This window comes from Poecilia latipinna, unplaced genomic scaffold, assembly GCF_001443285.1.
Source record: "Poecilia latipinna isolate Pla-1442-1.1 unplaced genomic scaffold, P_latipinna-1.0 Scaffold236, whole genome shotgun sequence".
Lineage (NCBI taxonomy): Eukaryota > Metazoa > Chordata > Actinopteri > Cyprinodontiformes > Poeciliidae > Poecilia > Poecilia latipinna.
Genome location: NW_015112852.1, coordinates 249,144 through 265,749, shown reverse-complemented (window position 1 = coordinate 265,749; position 16,606 = coordinate 249,144). Strand labels below are relative to the sequence as shown.

The window sequence follows — 16,606 nt, the reverse complement described above, 5'->3', positions numbered from 1 at the left end:
AAAAAGATAATAAAAAGATAATAAAAAGATAAAAATACAAAATACCAGATCAGCTCCTCACAACCTCCCCGTTTCTCTCTGCTAGGCTACAGCTGGTTTCTGACAACGGAGCCTTCCATGAATGCTCAGTCTAGTTAGAATGGCGCCATTAGCACATTTAGCAGCGTGTACCAGAGGTTGAGTGGCAGCACTACGACCTTCCTCCTGGTGCTGATTTGTTGTCTTCGATTGAGAGCCATGCATTTTTGCAAACAGGGAGGAACTGTGAGGATCGATCTTTTCACAGATTATCAGTCTCATATTACAACATGGTGACAGTTTAAACAAATTTGTAAAAGTTACATACTTCAGCTTTAATGGATGGAGGGAAGGATGAATGGATCGGAAACATTTAAATTATGTGACAAGGAATAAAGTCTTTATATTCAAAAGTTTTTCCGTGCTCAATTAGACTTTTCGCTTTCCATAGAAACTCTGCTTTAAACTAACTTTATCCCTTTGTGCCTCCTGCAGGCATTTGTACTTGTGCCTTTAACATTCAAATAATGTATAATAGTCAAAAAAAAATCCCACAAAGTGTGTTTACTTGTTTTATCAGGTTTTTGTACTCACGCTACAGATACACATCCATTTAAGCTTCCAGCATTTTTCTGCCTATTAGCACTTGTTGCAGCGGAGTATGAGGCTCACATCAGCTGTGGGTATTAAAGGCAGTCAGCCAAGAAATTGATAGTGTAATTATTCTTAGTTAGGGGCAAAATACCATGAGCTGATTACAGTTCACTACAACATAACTGCAAACTGTGGCATAAAAAGCAACAACTGAACCGTTTCTAACATTAGTTTAACAGAAAGTTTTATTTATTTTTTTTAAAGAAATTAGGTCTTCAAGGTACTCTTGAAATCATGAATATGAAATTAAATTTCACCTTTATTTGTAAAAAAAAAAAAAAAAAAAAAAAAAAACTGTAGTTGCAAAGTCTCCTGAGTGGGTGAGTCAGTATTCAGCTTTTCTAAAGAACCTTTAGAGCTATTATTGCTGTTATTTGTAGTTTACTGTAAACTGTGTCTTTTTTCCAGTGGTATTCAATACCTCTGCTCATACCGGCTGTTAAATGGCCTGTTTTTTTTGTGTGCGCTTGCTCTTAAGTCTGTAACATCCCGTTGATTCATATATCTTTCAGAATACACCCCGGGGATGAGACACTAGCTGTTAGTCAGCAGCCCAGGATTGAGTGTGTTGCAATCAGTGCTGTGCCTCCATCTTTGTAAGTTTCTAATTAGTCTCATTTGCAGTACAAGCCTAGACCGTGGCCCCTGCTGACTTTGACAAAGTACCGGAGCCGGAATACATTCTAAGCTTTACGCTGCAATTCTGTGCTGGCGATTAACTGGCTGAGGGCTGATGGCTTTAGGAGGAATTCATGTGACCCTGTGTTCAATGGGTAGCATCCTGTCTCTTACACGTTACCCAAGTTCCTAATCCCAAATTGAATCCACAAGGTGCCCTTGGGAAAAGAGCCTAATCCTGAATGGCTTCAACAACTTCCAAGCGGTACATAATGGAAAATACAGTTATAAGGTGCTTACTTAGGACTGTATTTGGTAATATATATTGGCTGATTACCTGTAGTTCAGTCTGAAGGTGAAGCTGAAATGGTAATACTGCCAAGGACTATGCTCTAATTGCTGACAGACCTCAAGGAGGTTTTTGAACAGCTGCCTCCAACGCCACGCACCTCAGCAATATGGTAAAGTCCTTTGGAGACAATTATCCGCGCACATTAGCACTGCTAAGCATGCACACACGCATAAACCTCCAGTAAGCTGCAATAACAAGAGCGGAGTTCAGGTTATGGGAAATGCCAGGTGCCTGAATGAGAGGATTAATTACATCCTGAGGGGAGTATTTAAAGATGTGACAAGGCGACACAAGTATGACATCTGAATATGACAGGCACTCAGGTGGAAGAGGAGCCGTGGCGGACTGAGCCGTGTCTGCCCTCGGACCAAGAATCTAATTAAAACCGAAGCAGGTCACACAAAGGAAAAAGCCATGTCCAATCCTTATGTGGCATACAGCTGTGAATTTTTGACACCGAGGTCAGAAGACGATGAGATTGCTTTAGTTATGGATATTAACGTGTTTCTTTCTTTTCCTTTCCTAAAACATGAATCTCACTATGTATCTTTTTTTTTTTTTTAATTTTTGCATTTCTTTTTTTATAGTACATGTTGCTTTACACTGCCTGGTTGCTGTGGTTACTGAACTAAATCAAGAACATTATAGCTGAAGGCCAGATATAAATCTGGCTGTCTCCTGCAGTTCAGGCAGGTAATATAGAGCATTGTTTCCCAACGGTGGGGTCTGGACCCCACTCTGGTACACGGAAAACAAGCCAGGGGATGTGAAACGATCCTCAGAAGTCAACTTCTGCCCCAATTGTCTCAAATAGATTTAAAAAGCAGTCACTGATATTGGATGAAAATAGTTTGGTGTTCCTTGTTGCTGCTTTTTTTGTTATGGTTTTGTTTCCTGTGTCTGCTTCCTTTGAATATTTCAATATTTAAGGAAAGGCAGCTTTTTGAAGCAGGATGTGCTGTTGATGGCAGTAGACTGACAGTTCATGCATTTGCACAAAATCACTCAACATACTATTGTTGCTTAAGCGTACATGCAAAGTAGTAGGAAGCGCACAACACCAAAACTAATGTAATAATAGCTAGTAATAAAAGGATATTAAGGTTCCTGCACTGACATTATTAAGCAGAAGCCAGTGAGTTTTTGGTATATGGAAACTCAAATGGTTATTAAATAAGTTTTTGTTTATGGTAAGCTGTTTGTGGATTTATTTAAACATTTGACATCTAGCATTGTCTTAATTATATTGATCTTTTCCCTCTCCAAGTAATTGTTTTGTCTTGTAGGAAAAAAAAAAGAAGAAATATCTAAAAATGTTTCATGTAACTTAAACATTAGACTTACATTTCTTACAAGCGGGTCTATTTTGGGTTTGTGACCGTTGACCCTTTCGTCCCCATCTGTCCATCCTTGTACTATTTGTCCATGCATTATAATTCCATCCACTTAGTTTGACATCAGCATCTTCATATATCATCTAACTGTTTTTAATTGTAATCGCAGGCATCGCAAAGAGACAGTTATATTTTCCCTCATTCTGATGTTACACTGACTGGAGCTTGTTTTCTTTCACATACTGGCCTTCGTGATGCATGAGTCCGCCACCCCGGCCTTTTCAGCCCTGGTATCATGCGGCTCTTTCAGTCTTGTGGATCCCTGGGTGGCTATAGTAACTCGTGATTAAAGCACGAGGCTTGAATGTCACTCAGTAATAAAGTACCAGAGCTGCAGGTTTTATTCCCTGTTTGTCTGACTGTTTTTTGTGTCTGTTGAAAGAATCTATTCCTTGTAAGTGGACCGCCTGAGGGCTTTGCAAATCACATACTGCACCCTTCATGTTTAAGTGTACATCACCTTCATCAGGAGATCTCATAGCTGCACGCTGAGCCAGAGGGCTCCTCTAAAGCCAGTGCTTTTATTTTCCTCCCGTCACAAGACAAATGTCAAGTATCCAGGCTTTAGGAGGGAGCGCGGCCCACCCGTCTGCCGCCAGTGGTTTGGAGACAGCTAGATGAATGCGAGGCTACAATGCGTCTGGCTCGCACCGGAGGCAAGGAGTCACGGTGCAATGAGGAGGCCGTGCTGCGATAACGACAGAAGGGTTTTAATCATCACGGCTCCCCGGGAATGACACCAGCGCCGCACGGGGTAACAGAGACAGAGAGCAAGGTGGGGTGGGGCGGAGGAGGGCGGCTGGCACCCAGCAGACAAACAAGCAGCTTGTAGCATCCCTGTGTGGATTAGCACTGTTGCTTGGTGTGAAGCGCGTGTTCTTCTGGAAAGCCAGCAGGAGAAACATATTACTCTTTTATTGTGTTTTGCTTTAGAATTTTCTTCGGCATTACGGATTGTCTGGCACCATTAAACATCATGTCTGTTTTTCAGGTTTATTAAGTCGAAATTAAAACTGTGGAGTACCTCACAAAATGTATTTACAGCCTTTGAACCTTTGTACATTTTGTCAGGTTACAGACAGAAACGTAAGTGCATTAACAATTTATGTGATGGAACAACGCAACGTAGTGCCTAACTTTGAAGTAGACAATTCTTCTCAGATGTAGAGACAGAATTTTTTTACTCACTTTTCAAAAATAATAAAAAAAATAGCTCAAGCTCAGACAGATTGTATGGAGAGTGTCTGTTAACATCAGTTTTCAAATTTTGCCACAGATTTTCAATTTGACTGAAGTCTGAGCTTTGATTTGATCACTGCAACGCATAAATACAGTATGTGTCAATCTAAATCACTCCAGTATAATCCTGGGTGCTGCATTTAGCTTTCTTTCTGTAAGTTGAATATTTTCCCCAGTATATAGTTTTTAACTGAATTTCCTCCCAGATTTTTCCGTATTGAGCTCCATCTGTCATCCAATAAGCTTTGAGTTGATTTGTTGTCCTGGCTGAACTAACGCTTCCCTAAAGCATCATGGCACCATCCCCATGTTGGATGGGGGGCGGGGTGTAGTGTGTTAATGGTGATGTCATTTTTTATCATTCCAGTGTAAAGGCTTTTGTCATTTTTTCACTGCACATAGGGTTTCACATTTTAGCAAGAAAGCCCAATTTTCATCTGATCTGAGAAGACGACCTTCTTCTCTTTCCCTACTGACTTCTTTACATAACTTGTGGCAAACAACATCTCTGCTATTTTTTCCCCGAGAGTAGCTTTATATCTTTTTTTTTTTTTTAGAAAGGCCCAGTTTAAGTAAAAAAAAATCACCAGCTTGAGCTGTGAATCTCTCCAGCTCCTCCAGAGTTACCATGGGTCTACTGGCTGTTTCTTTGATTTATTCTCTCCCTCACTGGGCTGTTGGATCGGATGGACTTCATGTTGCGGTAGATTTACAGTTATGCCGTACTCTTTCCATTTTCGGATTTGCTTCAAGCTTTGCATTTTGTTTGATAGATTGGACTTGATTTAGTCAGTTTTATTTTAGCACACCTTCCACTTCATATTTCAGCACTACCTTATATTGGTGGATCAAATAAAATTCAAATGATATGCACTGTAGTTGCAATGTGACAAAAATATAAAAATGTTAAAGTGACAATATTACTTTTATGCTTTGGTGGGAACATTTATTTCTCCCATTTCCAGCTCTGCAGACTGAACATATTTTTATTTCCGCAGCTTTTATGATAATCAAAACATTACCCAGCTTCCTCTACATATTTAGTCATCCCGAATGTTTAAAGACGCCGGGGTTTTTTCCAAGTCTAAACATGCATGCCTGATGTTTATGGAGCACAGAACCAGAAAAAAAACAAACAAAAAAACAACTTTTGTTTGCATCTTGCTGATATTTACGGAGCTTTGTGGGATTGAAGTCGGCTATCTGATGGAATTTAGTCACCAGGGGGATCGGTCGATGATGTGAGTCGTGCTCTTTAATTGGCTCACTCTGCATACAGATTTTAAGTATGCATCTACAAATGCAACAGATAAATACAGCAAATGGTTGAATATTAAAGCATTTGCTTAGAATTAAAAAAAAAACCCATGTTGTTTAGAGGAGAAAGGCATTTATTTACCTCACAGCCGAATGTTGCACTGTTCATTAAATGCCATGATTTATAAAAAGAAGTGATGATTATTGTTTTATTGACCTGCGTCATCCCAGTGTGAGCTCACAAGCTGTGGCTTTACGGAAAAAGAAGTGAGCAGCTCACTATAATTTAACAAACTGAGCCATTTACTTTGAAAGCCAATACCACTGTCAGGTGGTGGGTCTGTAATGACATTATTAAGGAATAGCAGAGAAAATAAATTAAATACCAACTGGAATTCTTTTTTATTTTTTCACCATGACCAAATGGTCAGAAGGAGGCTTCATTTTCTGGATCGTCTTCCCTCTGTGCAAAAATTAAATGTGTGAGACTTTTCTCATACCACAGCGTAGTGGGGGAAATGTGGATAGAACCCCCCAAAAGGAATTAAAACCACAAAAAGCACTTGCACTCTTTCAGAATTTTTCTGTTTCTCTTTTTGTCGGTCACACTGAAACAAATATAGCTACTTTATAGTAAAAAGAGTGAGCTCCAATGCCTCCACAGAGATGTAAAAGACTGTTTATTACAGGAGATGCCTCCAACAGTGGCACAACCAGAGCTTCTTCTTTTTCTTCTGGCTTTTCCTTTTAAGGGTTGCCACAGCAGGTCATCTGTTTCTATCTAATCCTATCTTCCACATCTTCTTCTTTCACACCAACCACCCTATGTGGTGACACAACTGGATTTTTTTCTTTTTCTTTTTTTTTTTTGTTTTTAATGTTGAATATCCCCGAATTTAATATTCCTATGGTGATCAGTAAAAATGGAGTGTGGGAAGAAATATAATCTGCAAGAAAAGCAGCATTGCTTCTTTAAGATACTGTGGCTCCCATTTCTCCAAACAGCTGTCACCAGTACATATTATATTAGGGAATCATACAGATATTGTGTTAGTTTCATTTTTTCCCATATTACCAATATGTGTTTTACCTGTGAGGCTTTGGCTACGGCGCTCAATAGTAACCAAAGACGTTAATAACACAATTTAAACTTTGACATTGTAGTTTTCCCGCAGCAGCACCTTGTTTGGACTTACATTCAGTTGATTGACTAACTTTTCTCATTATTTCATATAAAGCCTGCACTAGAGCAATTTGGTTATAGTTTATGTGTGTTTGTGTCATGGTCAGGGTGTGTGAATGGGTTGTGCCCTGCCGTCAGGAATGTGGTATTCTCACCCATCACTGATTTCCTCGTAGGGCACAGATGGTATAACCCAACAATAAAGTATTATTCCCAGATTAACCTGATTATTATGGTTAAACACTGAAGATCATCATCTGGAAAGAGAAGCAGACAGTAATGAGTTAATGCTATCTGCAGAAATCAATACATGGTTTTTATACTGACACATGACATGAAACATTGACTCAATGAAAAACGAAAGCACTTACCAGATATAATATAAGCTCACAACACCCACGGTCACCTCAGTGGTCTGGTTGTTGACTCTCGTCTTGAGTTATCATTTGAAGCAACTGAACCGTGTTTTGCACTCAACCCTCAGGTTTGAGTTATCGTGTTCCTTATGTTCGTGATTTGACATGTTCTGTAATCATGGGGCAGAATTTGCTTTCCGACAGAGAGGGTTTCTGTGAGTGAGAAAAATCCTACACAGATGTTCAGTGTAGATAGTGCTTACTTTATTCCTTTTCTGTGTTGCAAAAAACATCAACGCATCCATTTATTTTTATTGAAAATATATTGTCAAGGAAACAGTCTATTAACTGAGTGATTGTTGATTCAGTTTTAATAATGTCTTAGCCGCACTACTGTATAAGAAAAGTGCATTTTAAAATGAGATGCTTTGAAGCCAGTGGAAAGGTTGATTCTCATATTTGTTGCATATTTTTACTTATTTCTAAAATATGGTATTTGAAGCCATAAACTTTCAAGGAAAACTGGCAACCGTTTTTTTTTTTTTTTCTTTTCTTTTCAGAGTTTCCAGTCACTTTCATCTGAAAAAACAACAACAAAGAAATTAGCGGTAATTGCTCTGAAAACAGGAAGCAAACTTATGAGTAATATTGAAGAGCGAACGCTGCTAAATAAAGCTCATATACCACAGAGAAAAAGACACAAAGAAAATACTTTTGCATCCTTTTAGTAAAGAATGAAACATACAGAGATAAAATACCAAGGTAGCATGTGTTGAAGTAAAAAATACTTAATTCAAAGGCCTCGTTTTAATGGCTCATCAATTAAAGATGGCATGATGTAGCACAGCTGCTTCTTCTGTCAATTGCATTAATATTAGCTGCTTTCGTATCTAATGATTGCTAGCAGATTATCTTAAAAGGTGTGCCAACTATTCCCTGATTGCGTAATTTTCCTTTATGTATCCTCCCTTGTTTCAGAAATCTTCCCACTTTTTGATCCTTTGTCAGCAGGCTGCATTTCAGGGATCTGAGCATCCTTAAACATTTCTGTCACATGTAGACATATTTCCTCTGTCTTTATTTTTTGTGCCACACTTAATAAGATCATGAAATAAATTGTTGTTGTATGTCAGATAAAGACAGCCTGGGTAAATACAATAAAAGTCTGTTTCATGCTCTGATTTTATGTACTAAGGGGGAAAAAAAAAAAGATTTTCAAAACAACCCAGTTCTATGGAACAAAGTAATTGCAACAAACTAACTAGACCCTAGTCTAATTACATGTTGCCCCCCTTGGTCAGAACAACTGCCAAATAAGCAGTTGTGAAAACTATTAATGAGTCTTTCACCTTGTTGTGATTGAATTTTTTCTAAGTCTTCTTTGCAGAATTATTCAGTTCAGTCACAATGGAGCGATGGTGCAGGATAGTCATGCCATAGCAGCTCAGTTGCATTTAAATATGGACAGTGACTAATACTGCTCCGAAATTGATCTTTTTTTCTTTTCTTCATATTTGCCGCTCATAGGTTGACTTGCTGGCCTGTATGGGTCATATTCTGATCATAAGCTGATGTTCAGGCATTCTCGTTAGGATGTGCTTGAATATGTGAACAAACAGCCTCTTCAGCAGTTACCTTATATGGCTTACCCTCCTTGTGAATGGTGTTGGTGACTGTCTTCTGGACATCTGTCCAGTCAGCAGTCTTCCCCATGAACGTGTACCCGACTGACCCGGAGTGAGAGTCCATTTAAAGGCTCAGGAAACCTTTGAGTCAATTAGCTGATTATAGTGGGACACCATTCGATTCCAGTAATGACCTTCTCAAGAGTATTCTAATTTTCTGAGACAGAATTTTGGGTTCTCATGATCTGTAAACCATTATCAACAACAAACAAGAAGCATAGGCTAAAAATACATTATTTTATGTGGCTATTCCATATAATAAAGTTTCATTTTCTGAGATCACTGGCAAAAAATATTCCACTTACATTGAATATAATTTTTTTTAGACATTCTACTACTATGTACAGCAGGGCTGACTACCTGAAGGGAAAAAAATGAGTGAGCAGAGATTAGAGTTTGGGTCAAGTGTGAATGGGCAAGTGGGAAAGAATGACAAGGAAGAAGAAGAAAGATAAATTAATATTCCTTAACATGATGCTTTAAAGTCAGATCAGTGTTTGTGGAAACAGAAATTTCAAAATGAAGAGTATCAGTCCAGCGATACGCACAGCAGCTCAGGAGGCGTAAGCCGAAAATACTGGTATCAAGGGAAATCCCACTTTGCAGTTGGAAACCCACCAGTGTGTGGAAGAAGACGGAGGCGTGTTGTGGTATATCTGTTTCAGGAAAGTTGTGCTCCGAGTCGTTGTGGTGCTGACTGATCGGATGTGTCTGTACCCATCAGATCAGTGTTGTCTCGCTGCGTGGAAGCTGTCCGTTTTGGCTTTTTTATCCAGTGCCATCCATCAGAGAAAGATTACGTTATTATGCTGTTCCTGCATGGGTCACAGTCTGCTGACTGCTTTCAGATTCGAATAACTATAATGCTAGAAATAAATATTGCCGTCTCATTTTATATATAAAAAAAAATTAATACTTGTGACTCAGTCTGAACATTTATTTTATGAAGTATTTCAGAGAGAAAACAGCAGAAAAGGAAAAAGGAAGCTGAACAGACAACAAAGAAACTCATTGAAATCTGTCTGTCTGGAAAGATTTACAAAGACAGTTGTAGTCCTTTTGGACTCCAGAAAACCACTGCAAAGTCATTATCCACAAATGGAGAAAACATGGAACAGTAATGAGCCTTCCCAAATTGCTCTTAAGAATTCATCGGTGACTGAACCAGGGATCTCAAAAGAACCCAAAACAACTTCTAAAGCACTACAGGCCTCATTTACGCCAGATAACTTCAGTGTTAATGATTAAATAATAAAAAATTGGGAAAATTATTGTGAAAGTGCATGCCAGGCCACACACAGAATAAAATTCTTGTGGGGTCTAAATGGCCCGTCTCTTAAGACTTCCTGGGTGGGTTAAACCTGCTGTTCATGGCAAAAAACCCTGGACCAAAATTTCCTTACGAAGATTTAAAAGATTCACTATCAGTTCCTGCATGACCAATTATTAGGTTTAGATTGAATAGCTTTTGTTCTCCCTTGAAATGCTCCTTTTATAAAGCGCATTTTGTAATTAATAAATTACGGAAATACCAAAAACACATCACACAGCATGATAGCAGCAAAAGTGTGATGATATTGATTAATTTCATTGTATGCCATGCAGTCTCTCTCTCTGCACAGAAAAAAGATATGCTTACCTCAGCAGCTTTTAAGAAGGAACTGTGATAGGTGGCATTATTTAAAACAAACATGAAATCACTCAGGTGGTCACTTTCTGTCGTTGATGTAAACTACTGTTTGGATTGTTTTACACTTTAAAACTCCACAATTGTGCCTAGTCCCAGTGTAAAATGAAGGTTTCTCATTTTTTCATTGGATGTAACTAGAGTCCAACACTGATTGAGTTGTTCTTAGACTGCCAGTGTATATTAAAATGCAGCTTCTGCGGCAGGAGGAATTTGAATCTTCTTGTGGAAGACTTTATAAGAGCCACATTGGGTTAAAAGTGTCAGTATGCACACTTTAAACATGAAGCTTTGAGTGAAAAATACATGTAACTTGTAATATATGGGAACCTGAGCATATCTGCTTTAGCATTCACATACTCTTTTATTAAATTGGATCCCATGCAATGTTTTATGTAATTTCAAGGATTAGACTTAGAAATTCATTAGGTTCCAGCTCTGAGAACGAGGCCCTATTTCCATCTCCTATATCAGACTGCGAATTTGATAAAGTATGAAAATATGATTCATTTATTCAAGAACTGTGCGCTGCGGCTTTATGTGGTTCTTAATGAGTAATCTTCCATACTCTGTGGGAATCTTTAATAAGTGCCATTTAATGAATGAAACACGTTGTGTGGCAAATCATTAACTTTGAAAGCACCCCTGATTGCTTTTGAAGGATTACAACGCTTTTCTTTGATTTAAATGGGTTGCGTTCATTTTTCTGGAATTATCTTTGTATTTAAGGGATAAACTCTAGATTAGAAAAGTGCCATAAATAAAAAAAAACAAATATTTTCTTCTTTAGTCATTTGAAATGTTTACCTCTGTGCTACGGTAGCTGGCATTTGGAGGGGTTCAGGTGAAACCAGACAAATGGCAGTTATTTGATGCCAGCGTTGTCACATCTCTTATCTTTTTTCGATAGAGATCAATCATGACAGCGGGAAGAGACAGATGATTCCTCCCCTGGCGGCCAAATTGTCCCCTTGCATGTGCTCACTTTTGTGACAGTGTCTGAACATTTGCCTCATCATACATCAAACCACTAAACCGTTTGGATTGACAGCACTTTTCAAGCGGAGAACACACACACCAATCACGGCAACAGAGGCAACAGCCGACGCAGACTTTCACTTTGACTTGGAGAATCCTCAGAATTGCCTACTGAAGGATTGATGTAAACCGTCTTTAGCAGTGTGAAATGATATCTTCAGATCAGTTAGACGTTCAAGGACTTGAGTGGTGCAGTTGCCAAAAGGATTAACAGGTGGGAAAATGTCAGTACATTTTACATTTAATACTAGTTAAGTGATTAAATGTACTTTAAATCATCTGTTTTTCATCGTCAGAGTTAAAATTAAAGTAAAATGTACTGTGTTGTGAAAAAGTAATTGCCCTTCACTGATTTATTGTGTTTTTGTTTTGTTGTCTTGCCTAAATATTTCAGGTCCTCAAACCAATTCAAGTACTAGCCTAGTCATTCAGACCAATATCAGACAAAGGTATCCAAACTAATGAACCCATATGTAAAAAACAAATAATATACAAGCTTATAGTCCTGTCATCTATAATGGAGGGTTGAACCCTTTTAGTTTCACATCTTTTTACACCACGCTTTTCTTCCACTCAACTTTCCGTTAATATGCTAGGATGCAGCACTTAGTGATTAGTTTTTGTAGCTAATCTTCATTGTGTAAGGTGTAAATGACTGTTGGACAGCTGACACAGGAAAGAATGAGCTGAGCAGCGTTTCTGAAAGAAAAAAAAAATGATATTCATCTTAAATAATATTCTATTATACAAAATGAACAAACTTGCAATAATACTATGTAAGCTATGTACAAGTTTCCTATTTTAATGAATGGAATATTTTGATGATGTTCAAATTGATTATAACTCACTTTAAATGTTTCATAAAGGATGGATCCCTCACTAATCATAGAAGAATACCGAGATGAGATTTGAGAAAAACAAAAGTTTCCCACTCTTATCATCACCATCTTCTCTCTCTCTCTCTCTCTCTCTCTCTCTCTCTCTCTCTCTCTCTCTCTCTCTGTCTCACTCACTTTGCAGGTGTCATAAGGACAGCTTTACCCAACATGGACCGGGAGACGAAAGACCAGTATGTGCTGGTCATTCAGGCCAAAGACATGGTGGGCCAAATGGGCGGCCTCTCCGGCACCACCTCTGTCACGGTCACTCTCACCGATGTCAACGACAACCCACCTCGGTTCGCTCACAGTAAGAGACCTCTTTCTGACTGCCTCCACAGAGCTGATTGAGTTTTTACATGTTCAGCAGCTACTTAGCAATCAGACTAAAACCTCCACATCTTTTTCTTCTTTTTTTTTTTTTCCCACTGGTTTTGATCTCTAGGTTGAATGCAGCTCTTAAGATGTACTATCACTGCAAGACCACTTGAACTAAGAGAAGTGAATAAGGGCACTCGATCAACATAGTAAAAATAACTGGGATTTTTTTTTTCACACGGATGAAAGAAACCGCTTTAAAAATTACTTTTTTCCATATTACTTTTTAATAAAGAAAAGCAGCAAGTCTTTTCCTGTCAGTTTTGGTCGAACGAAGTTTCACAGAAAATGAATGAAGTTGATTTTTCAAAATTAATACCTCTTCTCACACTTTGCCATGTTACAGTAAACCTTCAGTCTGAGAGCAAAGTGTTCTGTTAGGAACATGCGGAATAGTCAAATCGCTGACGTATAACTTCTTATTAATAAAAATAATGATGGAGCTGATTATATGTGAAAAGAAGAATCTTAAACTCTATTCTGGATTTAACAAGGAGTCAATGAAAATAAGCTAAAGTAGGAGAAATACGATCTGTCTTTTTAACTTTAATTTTGTAGAACTTAATTTAACAGGGATTAGGGCTTCTCTTCAAGCTTTGGACATGTAGACTAAAATTTTTGCCAGTTGATTGCGAAAAGGATCTTTCGTAGTTAAATTGAATGTAAATGCATCTATAGATATCAATCAACAGATTTTCAATTAGCTGTATGTCTGGACTTTGACTAGGTCATTCTAACTCATGGATATGTCTCGGTTTTGGCAGAAGGCCGTCTCTTGGTGTAGTTGGAGTTGAACTGTACTTGAACTGCTTTCAGATGATGAACTGAATTCTGCTGTGTAAGATCTCCAAAGATTGGGATGTTGTTTAAGAATTTAACCTCACAATGAATCGCTCAAGAACTGATGCTCTCTAACAAACCTTTAAGCCATTTGCTGGTCCGGCTGGAGCGCAGCCACCACTGGACTGCCGTGAAACCGTATACAAAAAGATTTGTATCACTCTGTGAACTCTAATGGAAAATGGTTCCTCTGGATTTTATTTAAGAGTTTAAGATTGCAAAAACTGAGAAAATTAAACAGTTATGAATAGCTGAAAACCTGAAAATTACAACCTTACGTTTATATTTTCAGCAAGAACTTGGACTTTTCCTAAAAAAATTAAGAAAACAGTCTGTCTATAAACGCTGCACCTCCCAGCTTCATTCTTCATCAAAGACAGCCATTCCTTTTGCATTGGACACCAAGATCAATCAGGTTTCTCTTTTTTTTTTTTTCCTTTTTCTTTCATTTTGTCAGCCCTTTGCACAGGCTGCTAATGGCTTCCAGGAAAAGCTTTACGATTCAAAGGCATGCAGTGCTTCTCATGATAATCCCGAAGCACCGGCAATCGGTTTACTGGTGATAGCCTGACCGCTGGTCCGGCTGGAGCGCAGTCACCACTGGACTGCCGTGAAGCCGAGTCAATTTGCCAGTCCCCGGGGTGAAAGAGAGATTCAAGTTTGCGCGACAAGTCATCAGTGTCGTTTTAACCCAGCGCTGTCACACTGAGAAGAAAGAGACTTTAGAAGAATTCTGGGGGGTTTTGCTCCTGCTGTTGTGCTCACAGGGTCATGGGTCAGAATCGATATGCCATTACAGGGCTTCAGAGCAGATTGAATCCAGGAGCACTGCTTAGCTGATGCTATGTGGGGAAAAGGCTCGGGACGGGGAAGAGTAGGAGGTGGGTGCAAGGGTAATAGGATGGGAGAAAAGTATTTTTGGGGGGCTTTTAAAGAGCTGCTATTCCATGGCAAATTAAAAAGCCATTATAAAGATTACATGGTGGCAAACAATGTCAGGCAGATTAGCATTTAGAATGTGGCTGAGGGAGACACTGAGGAACACAGAAAGGTCTGGTAATGAGCTCTGGCTTGGTGATTGGGGAGATTATGATTATGAATATGATTCCCTTCTTTATTCTTGTAGGAGTACTTTAAATTCAGGGGGTCAAACAATAGCGTGGAGAACACAATGGAGAGTTTTTTTTGGAGTAATAGAATCCTTGAGTGGACATTTCATCCAGTGAAATGTAACAAAGGGATTTAAACGCGACTCCTGTTGTTCCTTTCTTCTGGCCTGGACAGCCTCAAAGTGCAGAAATTTTCCATCTGGCTTCATCCACTCTCCTAAAAGTAAAACTTGTGGAGTCTCGCAGTTCAAATGGGATATATTTTATTTATTTATTTATTTATTTATTTATTTATTTATTTATTTATTTATTTTTTGCCTTCTTTGCTGTCTTTTCTACAAAATTCTACCATTTACTTCAAGGCTTTCTTAGCCTCTTTATTATAAACAAATGAATTCACTTCAGGTAAATTGTATTTTTGTTTCTCTTCTCTGTGTTCCCCAAAACAGTAAACATGTAAACAAATCATCAAATCATTCAGATCTTAACGTCCTGAAAAAGTTATGAAGGTTTGGCTTTTTTTCTAATTTCCTGTGGTTCCAAGCTGTGCTGCATTGCCAGTGCTAATATTTTTAGAAAAATGTAGAGATTCAGTTCCAGCTATATTTTTTTTTTCCTTCTCTGCCTGAAAACAGTCAAACTGACCCAGTGGTTCACAGTTTTAGGAGCTACAGTGGATTTTTGTATCTGCTACTGCAGCACAATGCTAATATTTATGAGTACTAAAACTATTTACCTACTCAAATTGGAGATTCAAGCTCATTTGTATTTATTCCTGTATATATATATATATATATATATATATATATATATATATATATATATATATATATATATATATATATATATATATATAATTGCCTTACTTTTGGATCAATTGTTTTGCTTTCTGTTTGTTTGCATTTTAAGTTTTTTTAATGCCATTTGTCAGATTATTATTATTATTATTATTATTATTATTATTATTATTATTATTATTATTATTATTATTATTATTGTTCAAAACTAATTTATTGATAAGAATCAACTCGCCCAAATGATAATTAGTAACAGAAATAATTGTCAACAGAGGGCAATTCAAAGTTTCTAAAATAATATCCATGATTCCTTACAAAGCTGAAATGCAATGAAAAATAAACTAAGAACAACGACTGAAGTACACAGGTATGAAATGTTTGTTTGGAAGTAGAAGGGACAAAATAGCATTGCATAAGTATGAAGGCGGGTTATTCTCTAATCAATCAACAGACCATAAACAATTTTCTAAAATTTATCAAAGCCGGGACAGCCTCTATGAGGAGAAATTTTAAATTTTGCCACATGCATTCTTTTAAATGTGAAACTTCTTGAACACTGTGAACTAAAGTCGGTCTTGCTATTTTAATAGCATAATTTCCCTTTTTTTCTTCCTTGCTGACTTTACCACAAATTGGACTGAAAACCGAGATTGATGTGTCACTGCCCCTGCTTGTTAGTCTAACGCAAGCGTGCTGGTTACAAAAAAATAAGCACATCCATTACAAACAGCCACTCCTGTCCTTCCCTTTGCAGAAAGCTATCAGTACACAGTGCTGGAGTCGCTACCAGTGCAATCTGTGGTGGCCAGAATCAAAGCGGCAGACGCTGATATCGGCTCCAACGCGGAAATGGACTACAGGATCATGGACGGTGACGGGCCCGGGATGTTCAATATAACAACAGACGAGGACACACAAGAGGGGGTTATTATCCTGCAAAAGGTAGAGTTTGGAAAATAGACATATTTTCACAAAATAAAAAACTGTCAGTTTTCTATGTATGGCCGTAGCAGATACATAGCTTTTAGAAGTTTTTTTTTTTTTTTTTTTTTTTTTTTTAAAAAAAAATTTTTTTTTTTTTTTTTGGTTTTTTTTTTTTGTATTGGATTCCCCCAGGGTTATA

The 16,606-nt window shown here is 37.9% G+C and overlaps 1 protein-coding gene across 1 annotated transcript in view; it reads left to right on the top strand.

Annotated features, from left to right (window-relative positions):
* Positions 1 to 16,606, top strand: part of LOC106947342 (cadherin-7) — a 149,316-nt gene that overhangs the window by 85,810 nt on the left and 46,900 nt on the right. Inside the window, exons 5-6 of the mRNA XM_015032265.1 lie at positions 12,502 to 12,669; positions 16,238 to 16,425. Coding sequence (XP_014887751.1) covers positions 12,502 to 12,669; positions 16,238 to 16,425 — 356 coding nt within the window. The remainder of the gene's footprint in view (positions 1 to 12,501; positions 12,670 to 16,237; positions 16,426 to 16,606) is intronic.